Source organism: Leuresthes tenuis, unplaced genomic scaffold (genome assembly GCF_036924035.1).
Source record: "Leuresthes tenuis unplaced genomic scaffold, fLeuTen1.0.hap1 SCAF_8, whole genome shotgun sequence".
NCBI classification, from domain to species: domain Eukaryota; kingdom Metazoa; phylum Chordata; class Actinopteri; order Atheriniformes; family Atherinopsidae; genus Leuresthes; species Leuresthes tenuis.
In genome coordinates this window covers 22298304-22319111 of record NW_027325362.1, presented here as the reverse complement: position 1 = coordinate 22319111, position 20808 = coordinate 22298304, and the positions used below count along the sequence as shown (strand labels likewise).

The following is a 20808-nucleotide window of genomic DNA, read 5'->3' as shown; positions in this document are numbered from 1 at the left end:
TAACTGTCAGGTGTGCCTATTTACACCTTTTGGCTCTCCTTGTGGGTTTCTCCCACTTTTGCTAATGCTCAGGTCTCAGGTTTTTTGTAACAGTAATGGTTTGACAAATTTGAAAATTCAACTTGTGCCCGTCAGAGATTAAAGGAGTCCAGCCTTTTAATCAGTCAGGTACCTGGATTGAGGCCCGTTTAGCTGCAAACTACAGTTTATATAAGACTGACAGTCATAAGTGTGCACACAACAAAAATTTATGCTAAATAACTATCAAATGCCATTCATCAGTGTTGCTCAATAAAACAACAATAACCTTATTTGGTCATGGAAATCTTTTCAGATGCCTGCGTAGTTCAAAAGCAGTTCAACTGCACTTGAATGTTTGGCCTGTGGGGACTTCAGAGGACTGATGATCAGCTGGTTTAATCTCATCACTGTGAGTGCTGCCATCACCATTATCTGTGCCTTTGTATAATTCCCAGCAATGCACGCTTGCAATTATCTTAACTGTAAGAAAAGAGTAATTGTGGTATGACTGCAGAACAAAAAAAAATAAAAGATCACATGTGTGTGTTCAGAGAGAAAACGTAAACATCTAAATGGGATTACAAACTGCGGTGCTCCCAATCTGATTAGCACCGCCATGAACCTGCGTGTGAACTTATTTAGAAAGTGAGGAGAGAAGTCACACTAGTTAACTAAAAGGAACGGATAAACATTTCAACTTATCTGCCACATTTAACTTAAATGACTTAAAAATGGTACAGTAGAATGTTGTAGAACTACTGGAAGACTGATTTGGCCACGATGTTGAAGCAGAGACTAGATGTGGGAACATTGCTGACATATCGCTAGTTTTTCATGCGATATGGCAATCGATATTTGTAATTATTTGATTCCTCTGTTTTTGGTTTTTGGAGGCAAAAATTGAGAAATGTTGAAATTGTAATTCAGAATTTCCAACTTCCATCTACAAAAAAATTCATTCATAAAATAATAATTAAAGGATGCCAAGCTTAAATCAGCTTGTTTAGCTCATTTTTTTCTTAAGTGAAGTGAAGTATCGACTGCTCATGAGAATTTGCTATAAATAGCTGTACTAGCTGCTGTATTTAATTATTTTCAAAGCATATATTAGCTGCTAATGATTCAGATAGCTGCCGTGTATCCCCGACATAGTAAATTAAAAAAGAGCTTGGCGATCTGGAGGGAACTTTGGAGTACAGCTCCTGCTCCTCCGCATCAAGAGGAGTTAGCTGAGATGGATCAGGCATTTTTTTTTTTTTGTGAAAGTCAAGAAAGCTATTATGAGATTAAGATTACCAAAATCAACAGGCAGGCCAAGTAGGACCTCCATACTGACGACAGAAGAATCCTCAAAAAGCCTGTCCAACAGATCAGAAACAGTCATCTGTGCATTTTGGCTCATTTAACTCTTTTCAAATATTTATCTTGAGGCTTCCTTCTACACTGCAAGGTTAGTGAGCAGACTGATGAGGAAGATGAGGAAGAAGGATAAAGAAGCAGATGATTTAAACAACCAGCAACAATGGCATCATCCCAGTGCTGCAACTAATTACTTCAATCACTGAGGAGGCTGCTGAGCTTTATCACAAATCTTACCACTTAATACCCATTCACAGTATACACATGTATCAAATTGAATTTCTGCTTTTGCTGGGGTTTTTTTTCCCCTCCCATTGTCAGTTTCATTCATTTTTTCTGCTTACTCCCAATTCTTGGCATGTTTAAGAGGATCAGCTTTTGGACACATGCAGAGCTCTATCTCAGCGGTGAGAAGGTGCTGTGTGAGCTCTTCGGTGGGCTGCATCTGTGCTGCAGGGCTGCAGAAGCTTGGTTGAAAAAAAAAAAGCTCATGCGATTAAATGCCCCTTTCACTTGACTGAATTGTCTTGAACTTTTGAAATATATTAAAATATAATGAAGGAAATTATCTCAGGCTGAATTGTCAGGAGCAGAATTAGAATGCCGTTGTCCGGGGCATTTTTATTTCTAAATTGCGTAAGCATGATAAGTCAACTCTTCTTAAAAGTACTTAACATAGACTTCGCTGGTCCAGCAATTTTTATCACTTCACAAAGTGCTTCATTAACTTTTACTTCAAACTGCAAAAAAATGCACAACTGAAGTCTTAAGCGTGTAGCCAGCTGGATTTTCACTGATGCTAATGATGCTAAGAATGGCTCTACTGAAATGATCCTATCGTAGTCCAGGAATTAGACCGGATCAGGCAAAATCGAGTTTAGAACAATATGTGTAACAACGCTTAAATGATTCAAAATTCTGTAACTGCTCTTTAACTGCAATGATTCTAATTTGACAAGTGTTACGTCTTATGAACAATTAAAAACAAAAACTTAGAAGCACAACCCAAAAATAGAAGCTGAAAAAAAGTTCTCTAAATAAATGGAAAAGTGCATAAGACTCGGTTCTGGGGTTATCAACAGAAACTGTCCTCTCTGCGACAGATTAAACGCTGACGAAGATAAATATGTTCACCTCAGATTGTGCCCCAACATGTTTGGTGTGCATCTTGGCAAGTCCAGAACAGTGAGTGCATCGTGCCAACGAAGGTGGGAGATTGATGATGTGGGGCTCCATGAATAAAAAAAGGTGTTAAGGACGTGGCCCCAGTCTTCTGTAGATATATCATTTACTGGCTGACAAGATGACACCTCAGCTCAGTGCAATATTGATCCAAATCACACACATTTTAAAATCATCCAAAAGTTTATATGGAGAAGAAAAAGGTCAAAACTTTAACGTTGTCATATGTTGGTTGTCTTGTCACCCACTCTGAGGTGTTTTACAGAGAGAAACAACCATCAAAAGAATATTTCGGGGAGGAAAAGCAGCTAAATTAGTCTGTGAAGGATGAAGGAACATTTCTCCCAAAATGTGTGTAACGCAGATGTCTTCCATGCTGAAGAGTCTGTCACCAATTCCATTCGAGAGTCAAAAAAAATAAAATAATTGAAGCTCAGCACTGACAGGTCTAACTGCAGATGTTGGACTTCAATTGAATAAACCTAAACTGTTATTTTTAGTCTTTACAGTCTTTACATAAGAGCAAATACTCTCCCGTTAACTATGGGCATTCCTGATGACTCACTTCTGCTGTGTAGCACATAATATGTACAGCACTGGAACACAGAACCGTGACAACATATGAGATGGGATATCATTGTCAATATCTATGTTTATTATGTTTCTGTCTAAGGTCAGTCTTGCCATTTTCCTTACCTTTTTCCTTCAGTTTCCTCCGGTCTGGTCATCAGCTCCACTTATTAGACGGAAACATAATAAACATAGATTGTGACAATCATGTGCATATTTTCCAAACCCCACCGTTCTCTAACACTTTCAAAGCTGGAACTTTCGGTCATGTGTGTTAGTTATCCCCACAAAGAAGCACTTCCTTTAATATTAGTTTTATAATAGATGAAAGATACACAAATAGTAACTAAATACCGTATCTTCGTATTGAGTATTTACCATATTTAATCTACCAGCAGTAATTGATTAAAGAAAGATGCTTATGAGAAAATAATTCACTTTCTATGATAACCTGCTGGCTATAGAGGGTATGGTCCTATGTTTCTAACCTATCTAGAGATGCCTGCAGCACTCAAATTGATTGAATTGAACCATCCATCAAAATGTCAATAATAAACTTAATTTGGACATTTTTACAGATAACTTTACATTATTCTGTCATTGTTCCTAAATTGTTTTTAATGTTCTTCATCTCTTTCCTCTCTGTTACAGTTTTCTAATTTTCAAAAGTCATCTTCTTTCATACAGCTGCCTGTTTAGGCTGTGAGGTAGCGAGCTGTGATGGCTTCATGTAATAACATGACTGAGCAGTTTGATGCAAGCATGACAAGCTCTATTGTTCAGATGCAAAGGGAGATGATTTCAGTCCCCGGACATCCATTGGTCAAGCCTTTAGTCATTTATCATTTTCATAGTTTCAGACAGTCTGGAGCCACCACACAACATCAGCAAAGCGCAGCATGTTACAGCGTTGCAGTGTTTTACTCTTGTTTTCTTCCTCGTTGGATACAGCCAAGCCGGAGAACAGGGCAAACAAGGTGTTGCTCTGTAAACTTCCGTCCAGCCTTGCGAATGTCCTTGTCCCTCACTTCCTGGCTCTAATATCTGTAAAAATCTGTATTTGAGCAGTATCTCATGTTTGACATTATTAAATCTGAAATCTGTGCAATAATGTATTCCTGAGGAGTTGCTGAAAGTCTCTGTAGATGAGGTCTCTAAAAGATAAGGATCCCCTCAACGTATAAGCATCAGTTTCCTTGCAAAGTAAATCCTCCGACACCTGCGTGAATGGGGGTTTAATGTGGAACGTTCTCGAGGTTCTCCCATCATGCACTGCCTGTGAATGAGATAATTTGTCTGGGGGCAGGCGGGGGGATTGTGCGGCACAGCAGTCGAGTTGATCCACAGTGATTGACTGTAATGCTCCCCGTCAGACAGGCTCATGCAATGAGACTTAGCAGCTGGAGACAAATCAATTTCTCCCCCTCCCAATAACCATCCTGTTCCTCCTCATACACATTTTCTCTTGTCCCTCCTCTCTGATGGCGTTTGATGACATATTCAGCCGACCAGCACGCTGACCTTTGTCAGAAATCTGCCACAGTATGTTGGACCACACACCTTAAACGCCTCTGCTCATGCTATAAACTGCCTGTCATCTGATGCGATGGGTGCGGATCATTCCTCCAAAGTAGAGTTTCAGCCTCCCTTCCTGAGTTGAATCACTGGCATATGATTAATGTCACCGAAAGCTTTTCTCTCCAGATGTCAATATTAATAACTGCAAACAAGCACTCAAAATTTACCTCTTAGAAAATAGTGTGAGGAAATGGTAAGAATAATACAACATGTTGACCATTTACTGAAATCAGATTATATAGAGGAGCTACTTTTAGCAAGGGGGAAGTGGGAAAAGAATTAAGTGGCCTTGTGGAAAATATCTTTTCAAAAATGTAACATAATGGCCCATTACCAGTGAAAAGGAAAACTTGAAAGGTCTGTAATAGGCTGTTACACGTAGCTGTTGCTCAAGTATTAAATGGAAAGATTGATACCACTCTCGAATGTGTCCATTAAATACGATGCTACAGGTAGTGCTACAAAATCTGCCTGGCCAAGAAACTGCGATATAACGCAGTTCTAAATCAATCAAGTAGGGTAATATGTACGATACTGACTGGAAATCTTGAGCTACCTCTTGTTTCTTTATATATTGACAGAAAAATGAGAACTAAGTGCAGCATTTTATTGAAATTTGCAAACATGAATGGAAATACTGAGACAAAAACAGAGTTTGTACAATTCTAACGAGCATGAAATGCAGTGTTTGGTATGAGCACTTTTATTCTTCAACCCAGTCTGAACCCTCTTAGACAAGCTTTCATGTCACTTCTTTAAGTAGTCTTCAGGACCAGGCTTCTTGAAGGGCATTCCAAATCTCTCCTTTGGATCTTGGCTGCCTTGTATTCTGTTCTTTGTCTTGACCAGCACCTGTGGATGATTCATCCCTCCATAAGACCTGTTGCCACAGATTTTCAGTCCACTTCTTGTATCATTTGGCATACCTCAGCCTTTGCTCCCTGTTTCCCTTCCTTAAGGATGGCTTCTTGACAGCCACCCTTCCATGGAAGTAATTTCTGATGAGACTTCAGTGAACAGCAGCTGGATTAACTGAAGATCCAGTTGCATCTCTCAGGTCCTGTGTCAGGTCTTTGATGATTTCTTTCCTATTTCTTAATGTCATCCCTTTCAGATGCTGTTCCTCTGCTGTACGATAGTTTTTTAGACCTGACATTTCCTCTTTTGTCCTCCACTTCTGAAGTTTACTCAAATTCTTTAAGGACACACTGCAAAAAAATATATATATCCAATTTCTATTACTTATAGCTGTTTGGGAATCACCTTCTTGGTGCAAAAAGGTCACTTTATTTCTGTCAAACTGTGTCATCTTTGGTATTTTTTGAAGATGGAACTACATAAATGGGAGCAAGTCATATGTCTTTGTGACAGGCTGCTAGTAAGAAAATGCCTAAAGATACATATTTGAACAAGGTTCTTTGCTAGTTTGTCTGTTATGTTTAGATAGAATACTGGTTCCTTAAGTTAAGTGTCATTTTTATGCTTGAATAATTCATAGGTCAGTGTTAAGTGATTTAACAAACAAATATATATTTTTGAATGAATAAGGGGAGAGGCTCAAGGCTTTTGCATAGTACAGTTTATTTCCCAAAATGTTGAACTATGACAGTCAGCTCACCGTCCCTGTTTAAGGGCACGCAGTCCTTCAGGATGGTACTTAAAGCTGTATGCAAGACCTTTGCGGGCCTCCTGCTTCAACCATACGTTTTTGCTCCGTGCTGAGGCTGGAAATGACCATCACTTGTCCTCAGCTGAGCGGTGTATATCCTGGACCAGGTCCAGAGAGAGGACAGTGCATAATCACAAAGCAGAGGATAGTGTATGAGCAGAGAAACAAGGGAGGAAGGGATGGGAGTCACAGAGTAGCTGCTGTCTTCAAAGTCTATTTATATCAAATGATTGCTGCTTCTAAACTCACTAATAAGCACAACCACGCGTACACAGCCATTTTGTCAAAGGCCTTCTTCACTCTACAAAATGCAAAATATGTGTGTGTTAAAATTGGAGAGACAGCCTGTGTATGTGTGTTAAATGTGACGGAGCACCTTGTTGAATAAAACCAAAGCAGCAAGTAAACTGAACTTGATCATACATGCTTGACACAGATTCTGAATGCGTTTTTCTTGGGAATGGGTCTTCAGGAAACGCAAGCAGTCATTCCTAGAGGGGATATATATGAATGAGGGTTATAAGGCGCATGGTGATTTAACATCCAGTAGTTCTTCTCATTTATGCTCCGCCAGCTGACGGGTGCATAAATGGCTTTCTGTTGGAGAAGGGTCCCCTGGGGGAACCATTCCACTCAGAGACAGTGACAGGCCAGTATTACCGCCACCTCCGCCCCCTCTTTTCCGAGTCCTCTCCACCCCTCACCGACCGAGTCAGACAAACATCTTGATTGTAATTGAATTTTTGGGACGGCTGCAGCGTGAAGGAGGAGAGAATGTTGAAGAGAGACACAGCGGGAAAGGGTGGAAGGGAGGAAACTGAGGATGACGATGGAGGAAGACGGAGTGGTCGAAAGGTTAGGATATTGTGACAGAGGGTGAGACTGAACAGGACGCGAGAGGAAATAGCATAGTGTTATGTAGGAAAGTGGATGACTGTGCAGAAGAGAGAGGACAAGGACAGTGCAAAGAGGGAGGTGCTGGGGATGAGGTTTGTGTCTGCAATGAATTTATAAAGCTTCACTTCCTGTGATGGAAGTGTCGCCGCTCACTTGCAGACCTTCATAAGTACGAAATAACATCAGAATCTCTTCCTGGACAACATTCATCAGGGTCATGCAACACTCCTGTATGTAGTGTCAAAAAACAGCTTTTTTCTCATTTAAAGAAATGTTCAAAGTGAGGCCCTTCCTCTCAGACTAATGCTCACTTTTGTAATTAGCAGGCTTGGCTTGTAATGATCGGCTCATTCAAAACTCAGATGCTCTAATGCTGACTCGGACCAGAAGGAGAGAGCATCTTAAACCTGTTAGTTTTCATACTCATTTTAGAATTATTCTACCAGTAAGACTTAATGAACCAGAATGTTGGGATGTTGTTGGTCTATGAACCTGGGTAGGCTTTCAGGTCCTCTGCTTCCTCTCTTTCAGTTGTTCCACACAGCAGAACAAAACCTTTATGCTGCTTTCAGACATTTTTGCTCCGAGCTGCTGGGACAAACTGCCAGTGGATGTGAGACAAGCTGTCGAGGCTGAGTCTTTCAAACTAAACATCTTTTCAGCTTGGCTTCTGGTTGATAGTTTTGGCGTCTTATGTTTTTAAGATTATTTTAGCATATGTACCTATTTTAGTATTTTGCTCTTATCTTTAATATTTTTTCCTTTTTTCACTTGTTTTCAATATGCCTTAATCTTTTTTTCAGTCATTAGAACTCATATTTTCAGGACTTGTAAAGATCTTTGGATTGCACTCATAAATGGTTCAATTGTTTGTTTTGTACTGTTTTTCCTTGTCCTCGGAGTGTTATGTAGCTTTTTCTTCACTTGAAAGGTCTCCCGATTGACCAAGTCTGCTCCTCCTAAACTGCCTGAAACGCAGTCCAAGGTTCTCTTTTGTTTCTTATTTACTTAATCATGAAACAAAATCCTACAAGGCTTAGCCTAGTTTGGCACAGTTAAAGTGTAAGCTATAGCCACACCATGATCGCGCTGTGTGGTGTGCAGAGTAGACAACATCTGCACACCATTTAAACACCCCATGAGGCATAAACTCGATGCCCTATTCAGTTCAAGCTCCATATACGGCTCATTTATATGGCTGATACAAGCACAACAGGGTTTTCTGGTCTTAAATGGAGGAATAGGCCACTTGAATCAACATACTCCGCCTACACAGCCCGTTGTGCAGTTTAAGTACGACTCATCTCTTCAGTATGCTTTGACTTGAAAGGCTTAATCGTTGCTATTCATCCTGCAAACTTGATTTGAAAGTTGAGCTTGTTTCATGGTTTCATCTTTCAGGGGACCTAGAGACTGTTTGTCAAGAGAAAATTTAAATCTGCTCAATCTTCTGAGCTGGAATCAACAGCAGACGCCATAAACTGCAAAAAACGACTGTTGGCAAGTGAATCGTGGTTCCATCGAGACAGGAAGCAGATTTGTTTATGCTGTGAAATTTACACTTTGGTTTGGAGCAAAGAAAACAAATTGTAGGTGTGATGGTGCCCAAGGAGTGTGATCGCAAACACATCCACAAGCTCTCAGCAGTGATCTGATTTATTTAGTGTATTATCCGTCTCCTGTGTAACTAACTATTTCCCTTAACTTTGAGAGTGTGTTGTTGAAATGAGTTTGAGAGATTTTCAAATTCCTTTCAACACCAAACCTTCCTTCGTATGCATACTATATTCATGCTGTCTGATTCTGTTTCTCCCTCTCTAAACACAGATTTTATTTAGTCAGTGGTGGAGTGCCCCTCATCATCTGTGGGGTTACGGCAGCCGTCAACATCGACAACTACGGCAGCGGGGAGCAAGCGCCTTAGTAAGTCCTGCATTTTCTTCTGCGCTTAAGGTGAAATTACATCCTGTGTTGATGCCTCATACCATTCTATGCAGTTCCACTGAGTTTTCCACATTAATTACTTTCAGAAAATGGTGTTCCATGTACGGATAGATAAAAAACATGCGAGGACACAACACACAAATATACACGCCTTTCCTTTAACAGAAGTGTATTCACGTGTGTTGCAGCTGCTGGATGGCTTGGGAGCCCAGCCTGGGAGCCTTCTTTGGCCCCGTGGCCTTCATTGTCCTGGTTACATGCATCTACTTCATCTGTACCTTCGTCCAGCTGCGGCGACACCCTGAGAAGAAGTACGAGCTGAAGCAGCTGACAGAGGAGCAGCAGAGGCTGGCTGGCATCGATGTGACGACACACTGCCACCAGGGTGCTGAGCCTGGAGCTCTGGCAGCGGCACCTGGTGGGAACCACTGCCCCGCTGGCTGCCCGGGCGTTCCCATAAACCCTGCACTGCTGGCTAATGAGCACTCCTTCAAAGCTCAGCTACGAACAGCAGCCTTCACTCTTTTCCTGTTCCTGGCCACTTGGACTTTCGGGGCGCTGGCCGTGTCCCAGGGCCACTTCCTGGACATGATCTTCAGCTGCCTTTATGGTGCCTTCTCTGTCACCCTCGGCCTCTTCATCCTCATCCATCACTGTGCCAAGCGTGACGATGTCTGGCATTGTTGGTGTTCCTGTTGTCCCGGACGACACGCCAATGCCTGCTCAGGTGCACACGGGGCCGCTCAAACACGTCCCAAGGTCAACGTGAACGGAGATACCCCAGGACATGGTCACGGTCACAGCCACTGCCACCATGACTCACCGTGTAAGGCACTGATGAGCTGCAGCCAGGGCAGTTTAGGTCACTGTAAACACGCGGCTCTTCCATCCTCGCAAAATCATGTGACGTGTCTGGCACCGGTGACGCCATGCTGCGCTGCCCTGCATAGCCAGCAGCTGATGGAGGAGGAGCCTGCGGCTACGCATGTGCTGCTTCACGCTGACGCAGAGGGTTACCGGCCGGGGATCCAGTTGCACCCCTGCCTAAAGAGCAGCACCAGGACTAAAGGCCGCCGCTTCAGCCGCAGGGCTACTGCATGTGGAGCAGCGGGTGAGAGGGAGTACGCCTATCACATCCCGTCCAGTGTGGATGGGGGCAGCATGCACAGCTCACACACTGACAGCCCCCATAGCACACACGAGCATCACACTCATATCTGTCCACATCTAGCCCACGAAGGCAACCATGATGGGCATCACACATGCCACGTTGCTGCAGCCACCACTCATGAGTCTCTGGTATGTCATAATCCCTGCCACAGGCATATCTGCTGCTCCAAGGCAGACCTTTTCCCTTCTCTGTGCCCGGCAGAGGCGGGAGACACAGGCGTGTTCCTGTGTGGCTGCGGCAAAGTAGCCGAGGAGGACGCCATGGCAACACATCATCATCTGGAGATGCACGCCCCGCGCAGACAATCCTACCCCCAGAACCCGCCCAATCAAAATGGGATTCTAAAGGGGGGCCTGCATGAAGGACTCCTGTACACCTCAGACAGCACAGGGAATATACGCACTGGACCCTGGAAGAATGAAACTACTGTGTAGTGTGGGAAGGAAAGACAGGATGGAGGCAGCACTCCTGTCTCAACCTGTCAGAGAGAATCATCGCCTCCCTTTCTAGATTTAAAAAAAAGAGAGAGAATTGAATATTATTCTGAACATCACAATCAGCGTGGGGAAATTTTTGTTTCAATGTCCACGTTTTTATGTGTGCTGTTTTATTGTACAGAAATCCGACATCATGCAAATGCTCATTCAGCAGCATCCATCAACAGAACAGAATCTCTCCCACAACAGTCTGTGAAATGTGTGTCACATCATACTATCAGATGTAACTGAAGGTGTTTCCACTGTTCCATATTACTACAGATCTCTCTCTCTCTATATATATATATATATACAAGAAAATGAGTGGTCGTGTGTATGAATCTGTGAGTTAGTGCTCAAAGGCAACAAGCTGCAAGATGTTTTTACACTTTGAATCTGAAACTACCAATAGTCTACGTTGACAGTGAACCTCCAGCTCTTTAAAGAACTCTTGGCATCCATGTTTTAGACGACTAAACCAGCAATTTTAGACTTCATAGGGGTATTTTTGCCATTCTGTCAAGCAACTGTGAATATCTACTCGAGATTTTTTAAATAATAAACAAAGATCCCGTTGCTTGCCAGAGATGAGTGGATGCCAGTGAAGCTGTGGAAAATCACAGCAGCAGAAAAAGAGAAGTGAAACTCAGCATCCTCCTATCAAGGTTGGTATTGATTGTGATGTTGATATGATGTCTTCACTGTTGTGTTTCTTTTTGCTGAAGTGAATCAAATGACGGCACATCCACAGCAGCAGCCAGGCCACTTTAGATAGAGTTGATGCCAACGAGTCATTGAATTCGGAGCGTTTCAGCAGATAGCGACAGATTATTACAGCGACTTTTTATTCTTTTCACCTCTGCTTGCAGCTTCAGTTTATGATTACTTATAGAATTGAATTTTCAAACATTACAGGAAAAGAGGGGTGGAGGTATGAACTTGGTCATTAAAAGGATAAAGAACAGAAGCTGGCTAAATTGCCATGAACCACTGTTTATGAACCTAATGAAACATTTCAGCCTCTTCAAGCATTGGCCAAAGCCAAATGAGAACACGTGGCAGAAAACAGAGGAAAGGCGATACCTTTTTAATCCATTTTCAACTTGTCACATAGAAGCCCAAAAGCATGCATGCCAGTATTTGCCGTTACTTTATCAGTGTAACCCAATGTCTATCTCAATCGGACAAATGTTGCCGCTTCCACATATAATTTTTTGTCTCACTTTGGGGCTTCTTTTTCCTTTCAGCAAATATTTGTATCTTTTTTTTCACTGGTAATCTGCACTTAACAAGACTTTAAACATGCATTGTCTTCTGGTGTCGCCCAGAAAATGGCTCTCTCTTTCCTAGATAAACTAACTTGTGTCAGGAGAGGCCAAGGTTGAAGTGCGCGTTGTTCTTTTGTTGCCAAGAAGGCCGCATAGTCTCTGAAGGATTGCCACTCAGAGGAGAAGGCCAAGATGTCAGAGTATTGATTTAGAAAGCTGTTGTCTCTTATATGACTGATGTTACTGTGTACGATGCTTCAGACAAAATCAGTCATACATTTTGGCAGAAAAGCCGACACCTAAAAAAACTAAATGTACCCAAGCAGCACATATAACCACAAGCAAACTCTGCTCTAGCCAAACTACGTCAGCATGCACATCGACTCTTAACTCCATCTTGTGCACTCTTGTCTTTGTATATAGAATTGGTTTCTGATGAATTATTTTATATGAGATTTAAGATATTTAAGAGTAAAATAAGTCTATGTGTAAAGAACGTTGTATGGGGAAAAAAAACTGACCTTTCCATGTTAATACTCAGTATCTGAGTTTAGAAATGACCTCTTTGTTTTCAGATGGCCTTTTTTTAGTTGACATCATAAAAGTATGCAGACTCGCCATGTGTTGTGAGACTTATCCTGTCATATCAGAAAAAGACATGCATAACACTTAGCTCACAGCCTACAAGAAAAGAATTGATCACTAACAGTCATGTTAAAAAAAGAGTCTTTCACTTTTGAGGTTTTAAGTATCAGGACATGATAGGAAAAATCATCTGGTTCTTAGGTAAATGCAACTTCAGATGAACAACAACTCATGACGTAGTACACTGTATCTTTATCTACATGACCAAAACTGAGCCAAAATGCAAAAGCGGTATGTGAAAAACTAAGTACACCCCCATGATTCAACAGCTTGTAAGAACACCTTTATCAAAAATGACTTGAAGCGATTGTTTTATTTATGACATTATCAGTCTCTCAAGTAGTTGTGGAGGACTTTTGGCAAACTCATTTGTTTATGCACAGCTAAAGCTTCATTTCAGACATTTTGTTGTAGATTTGCTGGTGTGCATCGGATCATTGTCAAACATGTGTTCTCACATTTGACTCTTAGAATACTCAATGACTGTCAAGGTGTCCAGGTCCTGTGGCTGCAAAACAAGCCCAAATCATCATCCCTCCACCATCATGCTGTGCTGATTTGCTGTAATCTCTCTCACTGTAGAATGATGGACTTCAAATAGGTTAGAAATGGCCTTATAACTCTTTCCAGATTGATGGGCAGCAACAACTGCTTCTTCAAGAGTATTGCTGACGTATTTCCTCTTTGGCATTGTGTTAACACACACCTGAAAGCTCCAGACCAGCAAACTGCCAAAACTTTTATAGAGGTGCTCAAACTTGCTGATGATCAATTAATCAATTTTATTTAATTAGTAGCATCTGGCTGCTACTTACACTCTTAATTCCTGTGGAAACAGTAAGGATGTATTTAGTTTTTCAGACACTGCTTCTGCATTTTGGCCTAATTTAGTGTTTGAATAAATATACACAATGGAATATGTCATGTGTTGCTGTTTGTTTAAAGTTTTATTCACCTCATTTGAAGACCTCCTGAAGACCAGGGCAATTTCTTTGACCATGTCTCGATACATAAAATCTTAGAATTAGAAGAAGCTGTACTTTCTTTTTCTCATGACTTTACATTTTTATTAGAACAGAAACATCCAAAAAGAAACCTGGACTTCCAGTTCCTGGAAAGAGATTTGTAATGGCATCACATCAAAATCAAGCCTCTCCTGCAAAAGCCACATTCAACTTAGAGAACATTGGTTTAGGTTGACTTTACTGTACAACATGTGTATTTGCTGGTGGTGTGTCTTAGGAGCAGTCTGACCTTTTTCAGTGTCTGTGAGACGGTGTGTTTGTTGTCACAGGCTGCATTAGGCTGCCTTCTCTGTTGTCATCAGTAGCAGATGTACTGCCCTAAACAAACTTGCTGGCTTAGTTTCAGATCACCAGACAGCTGCTGGGATATTCACCTGTGGTACTGTGACAAAACCTTAAGCCAGTTTTCACTTTTTTCTACATTGACACAGATTCCAATAAATGTATTTTTTCACCATGCAATCGATGAGAGCATCTTTGGCTTTGCGTGTCAGCCGTCTGTTTGTGTGTGTGTTAATCTTCTGTGATGATGAATGCCAGTGATAGCAAAATCCTGTTTTTCCTCTCAATTCTCACTATACTGTGTTTATATCCTCTGACAGCATGATGGAAATTGAGATGTCATCACAGCAAAGGAATTCAGATGATAGTATGCTTTGACTGCTGCCGTTGTGCCTGCCTGGACCTTGTCCACATATACGTACACGGGCATTCACACGTGCACAAATCACGCAGAAAATGAGACAGTGTGTCTTCCGTGCATCACGACTCACACCCAGATTTGACAGGCTGTGAAACGCCCGAGTACATTTATTATGCAGCTAGATTTTTTCTCCCCCCTCTCCAAGGCCACACCATCATCAGATTATTCATCTGACAGAAAGCCGTGTTAAATATCAGGCACCATCTCTTCTTCCCTGTCTGCTGCGATGACCCAGACTGAACAAGAGTACTACAGGTTATCTGTGTAAGGTGAGTCTCGGATGTCTCGAGTCAGTTTCTCCAAGAAAACCAAATCATTACGTGTTTGCCAAATAAACAGCAATGATTGTAGGTTGTGCATGTGAGGCAACGATGGCTTGAAATACTGAGGTGGGTCTTTTTAAGTGTGTTTTAGCAAAAACAAAATGCATCTACTTTCAGAGCCAGTGAATAAAAATGGATGCTTCACCGTGTTTCTGTAAGGCAAAGGTATGGGGAGAGTGCAGAGGCATCTGTTAGTTTAAAAATTAATTTGATTTTTAGTAACACAGATGTGTGTTTATGGTACATTAAACTGCATTTTATTATCCTGTTATAATAGTTTGTAAATAGGAGAACAAGAGCAAGAGAGAGGGGGAGAAGTGAAAGTGTGGCCCGCTAAAATGCTCATTACTAAAGAGCCGGAGCTACACATCTGATCAAGAGTGAGACTGTTATCCAGCTCCATAAGTCTTTGGCTCCTTTGCTCTTCTTTTGTTTTTAGTCCCCTTGTCTTGGCAGACAATCCCTTCCACAGTGATGGAAGGCTGTGATCGTCATGCTAATGCCGTCCTTGACTTAAATAACATGCTCAAGACTTTCAGGGCTGGAGAGTGAGGCTGAGCAACAAAGAGAGCGGCCGAGGGGTTGTTGGAAAGAGGGAGAGGGACAGGATGGATAGTTTGAGGGATGAAAGACGAGGGAGGAGAGTGGAGACATCAAAGAGGAAGAAAAGACAAAGAAGAGTGCAAAATTTCTTATTAAATACCATCATTTGTTTTCTAGGAAGACCCATTTCTAATGTGAGTGTGTCCAAGAAATTTCTCCTTTTGTATATGTGTTTGTTTGTGTGGCTGAATGTTTATCTCAGAGTGCTACTGCAGGTTTAACACATGCATATCAACGTTTTCATCTCAGGGAGAACGACACTACTACGGTACAATCTGAAGAACTGGAGAAATGGGTGTGACAGAGGATGTATGCTATGGCCTTTTTGGAGCTTGATGCAAATGAGGATAAAGTTTGGGCTATATCTGCTACTGCAAACCGTTTTTTGCCTTCTTATACTCATACCTTCTTTCATCCATTTCCTGTTTATATACTTGCATAAAAAGTCCACGAACACCCAAAAATAACCTTTAAAAAGGTACATAAACTGCCTCCTCTGACACCAAATAACCTGCATATTTTTTGGACAATCTGAAGGCGTCTTGGAATGTCTCATGGCAGGATGTTAGCAATAGATTCTTTGGGTCCTGTAGGTTGTTGGGAGGAGTCTTTGTGGATTGGGCTTGCTTCCCACAAATACCATCAGATTGGTATTTGGGGAGTTTGGAGGCTGGGGTGAACACCTCAGACTCCTTGCTATTTCAAAGCAGGTTTTGTGGGGTCTACTACTATCTTGCTAGGGGAGACTACTATTGTGTGGGAATGCCATGTGGGGAGTGTGAGAGGTCTGTAAAAATGTTTAGATGCCAAGAAGCAGTTTTTTCTAGCAGCACTTCGTGTTAGAACAAGATGGGGCGTGCTAACAAGTTTACCTGTCAAGATTTCTCAAGTTTATATGTACATACTACATATGACACAACAACAGGTAAAAGAGCAGTGTGTAGGATTTAGTGACATCTAGTGGCGAAATTGCAGATCGCAACCAAGTGAATCCCCTTTCCCTTGCCCTCTACATTCAAATGTGCAAAAAGGTCCTCTCTAGAATTGGTGTTTGGTTTATCTGTTTCTGTTTTGCGGGCTACTTTACAAGTGTTGCAATGACTACAAGAAAGGAACCTTCTCTGTCTTTAGATAGAAATGGCTGGTTCTGACAGAAAAAAGGGAAAAAAAGCTATTATTTTGACGTGGTCCAACACTAAATGAAACCATTTTAACAGAAATTTTCCCTCCCATCGATACTCCTCCATGCTAACTCCAGAACACTGAAGCTGGAACTTTCACTCCATTAAATAGCTTGACTTACCATCATGATATTACAGCTTATTCAGTGAAATCTCACACTTTGATACATAAGTCTTTAAGTCTATTTTACCGTCATTTTCACCTTTTTACCCTTTGTAGAGAATTTTTTACACTGACCATATTTACAGATTCACAAGAGGAAAACTCAGACAGACTTAACAGAGGCTGACTGACTGCTTTGTGGCACTTTACTGAACATATTACCAATGATGCATAATGTTTCTGGTGGTTCCTGTCTCATCCATCTGTCCTCAAATCCATCAGCTGTCAGTTCTCTCTCAGGGGAGATTATTTGATATTAATTTCTTAAATCCTATTTCTACTCGTTGATGGGTGGCTAAATGGGGCTCTGCACCCACGAGAGGACAACTAAATAAGAAAACTAAGGAGAAAGACTGCCAGGCAGGACTAAAAAATCTGCCTAAATGCAGCTGCAGAAGGACATATATTAAAAACAACACAACAATACAAGTTATCTAAAAAAAAAGAATCTTCTTTACTTCATCAACTTAATTTATACAAGGATCCTAATTTACAGGCCGCGCAATCACTTTTCAATTGTTTCGTACGTGGGCTTGAAGTGTTGCACACTCACCTTTCGATGCTGGGTACTTGGTATCTTTTTTTCCTAGCAAAATATTTTCAGTTTCAGCAGTTAACACTGAACAAATCTTATTTTGCTTTATAACAGTTTGCACATCTAGCAGATGCAGAAAAACGTATCTTTACTCATGTAATTCAGTCCAGCATGAAAAAAGATACATTAGTGCTGCTGTTTGTTCAGAGTATGTTCAGATCTGACCTCTCCCACCATCCCGCTGTGTAAACATTGAAAAAGTGCTGAGGTATCAATTTGGAATTATGTATTTTTATGTGAAACGTGGTGGTCTGTCATCCTGGAAGGAACAACTTGCATTTCTCCTCGCAGCCTTGCACTGTAGTTGTTTGCCTGGCAGGGTGTAATCTACTGGAGGTATGAGGGGCTTCAGAGATGGGAAAACATCACCTCTGTTGTGTTTATGAGGTACTTCTCCCCGGTACCTCACCCTGTGCCATGGTTGACTTCCAGCCAGTCGCTGTCTCTCTGCTTCTCCTCAGAAAACCTCCAAAGACTTACACCCTCTCTTTGAGCACATGAAAGTAACGAACAAAACCCCCCCAACCTATTTTACCTTACACAGCCCCATCCTGCTACTTCCCAGTGGCTTACTGTCAACACATCTGCACCTGAATTTTATGATGTGACAATCAGAGGCAGATTGTCATTTGGGAGAGAAAGACCTTGACATCTCGGTGAGTGACATGTCTGAATATTCCCTTTAACTCATTTTGTCGTCACCACCGTCAGCCCCTGCTGCGCTGCTGAATTTCTGCATACATCTAATCCTTTGCAAAAATTGTGGTGTGTGCCAAAGACTACGTCAAGTAAGTGTGATTACTACTGCGCTCTCTAACTCTCTAGCTGTATTCTGACTTCAGAAGGATCCGATAGCTGCCAATCTGTGTTCCGTGTGTTGAACAGAGCTCCCCTGTTTCTCCCCTCCTTCTCTTTGTTATTTATAGCTTCCTCTAATGGTGATGCAACAGAGTACAACTGCTTGGGAGCAAAGGCTCATGTGATAGTTTTAATACAAAAATCCAGTGGATTAAGAGGCTGTCACTATACTATGTAACATCAAGGCTCGAACATAACAGCCAAACAGGCAGGATGCAAGGGCTGAAGCCAGCCAGCTCCCTGCTCCTCTCCCCACTCATCCTCGCTCCTTCAGTGGAGAGAGAACAGGACAGCTGGGGATGGCATGGTGGCAAAAATACCAAGGAGCAGGAAGGAGAACTGAGAGGATGGAAGAGGAAGAACAAAGACCACAGATTACTTTCAGTGTGTGTGTTAAATCCCACACAGCTGCCCGTAACCAGTGTCCATATCCTCTGTACCCCGAAAAAGATGGTTGATCTTTTGAACTCCAAAGTTTGTTTACTTTTACTGAAATTATTAGGTTTTCATGCTCTGTGGTATATTTCAACATTCTTGGGACTTCTCGAAGCCACACTAATCAGTCATGGTTTTAAATCTATACTGAACATCAACAGAACACAAAAAAGCATTTGCAACCAAACAGCTGTTGCTGAATTTTTAACAGTAATAAGATTATTATTATAATAATTATTTATACCTACTAAATGTCAAAATATTTGGTAAAAATTTGCAACAGGTGCAATTAAGAGCTAGTAATGAAGTTAAACAAAATAGTAATAAAGATAATAATATTGCTATTTAAAGCAGGTGATATAAGTGTGATTTGGTATAAAAGTAGCACCTATAAAAGGAGGAGGAGCAAAGATGACTGGAGGATCTCCAGTTTGTCAACAAATGCGTGAGGGAAATAACTGAAATTTTCCTCAATAAAAGACTGGAAGGGAATAGCAAATTTCTCCTTTTATAGTACACAATGTCATTCAGTGGTTTAAGGAATCTGAAGGAATTTCTGGACACTCTCAATCCCTCAGACAGCACTGTATCAAGAGCTGTCACTCAGCGTCTGCTGATTTAACCACATGGGCATGAGATTACTGTGGGAAATCTGTGTCAAGCACTACAATACAGAAATACAGTGACAACTGCCACTTAAAATTTTACAGAGCAAAAAAGAAAAAATGTCTAAGCCTGGAGGCATCTGAGATGGACCATCACAGTAAAAATGTGCTGTGGTCAGACCGATCAATTTGGGAGAGACATACCTTGTGGCCCACAATTTCAGGAATACTTCCCAAAGCCAGGCTCTTTGATTGTATGGGCTTATATCAGTGTTCCTGTCAAAGCTCATTTACATTTCTGTGACAACAACATGAATGCAGAAACGTATATTTGACAACAACATATGCTGCCTTCAAGACATCTTTCCCACATCAATGCATTTTTGAACAACTGGCCTGCCTGGCGGTTCTGACCTGTCCAAAGCAGACACCATGTTGAGAATTCTATTACTTTTACATCTTTTTAAAATCTCTTTTTTTCTATTTCTTTTTAAATTGTGATATATGTTATTTATTCAGTATTGTCTGTCCCTTTTCTTTCTTATTATTGTTGATATTTTGAGAATTCTATCAAGACCAGCAAAACCTAAAAAGAAGTCATATTTACACACAACTGCTTCATCATGGGGGGATTTGAAGAGACTTGTACATTCAAAGAGAAGAGAATTATAAAAAGGTAAAAATAAAAATGTCTCCACAAGAATAACAAGTGTGAATGGGGAAAAAGAAAGCCCCGGGCAAGTGAAAACATTTGTTCGGCTCTTTATCGAATCAAATTATTGATTGAATAATTAGTGTTTTGTTAAAGCACAATAACTCGTCATGCTTTTCCTTTAAACTTCTGTAAGCTGGCGATTCATTTTCAATTTAACTTGTTATCTGACTCTAAACACGTAAACATGACTCCAATGAAAATTCTATTGAGATCACCCTTCTGTTTATTATTCACTCCTTTTTTAATCCTTTTCTTCAAAAAAAAGATATTTCAATTCTTGAGCCAATTTATCATTCTCTGTTTACGGTTTTCCTCATCTCACACACATCGTGTGCCGTATGTTTTATGGTGCACTTCTCAGGAAATGTTAATCATCCAGTTGATGGCTTACTGCCAAAGCTCATACTGCAGTTTAAGCATTTTTGCAACATAAAATCTTTTAAATCTTTTTCAGGTCACCACTGGGAGCTTTTTAAAAAAAAAAAAAAAAAACTCTTTTTCATGTCCCTCAGCTGTCCGAAAAAGCATGCCTCTCCCCTGTTACTATTCTTATTATTATCTTAGTTTACATTAAGTAGAAGTGGCTGCATAGTGAGGGACACTATAATGTCAGTTTTAGTCAAATCTTGGCTAATCGGAAACAAATTCTCATTTAGGACTCTACATTCCCGCCGTAAAAATCCACAGCTCTTCTTTTTTGCTCCAGAAAATCAATCTGTTTATTTGGAGTGACAAACGGTTAATGCACACGGGACACAGAACATATGGCCAAGTGTGTGTTTGTGAGCTTTAAAATGGGGGAACGTTCAGAGCTCTTTTCCT

General features: G+C 41.1%; 1 protein-coding gene across 1 annotated transcript in view; it reads left to right on the top strand.

Annotated features, from left to right (window-relative positions):
* Positions 1–14262, top strand: part of LOC140313362 (adhesion G protein-coupled receptor A3) — a 156467-nt gene extending 142205 nt beyond the window's left edge. The window contains exons 18-19 of the mRNA XM_072391437.1: positions 9104–9199; positions 9409–14262. Of these exons, the coding sequence (XP_072247538.1) occupies positions 9104–9199; positions 9409–10825 (1513 nt within the window). The 3' untranslated portion in view covers positions 10826–14262. The remainder of the gene's footprint in view (positions 1–9103; positions 9200–9408) is intronic.
* Positions 14263–20808: the final 6546 nt, after the last annotated feature.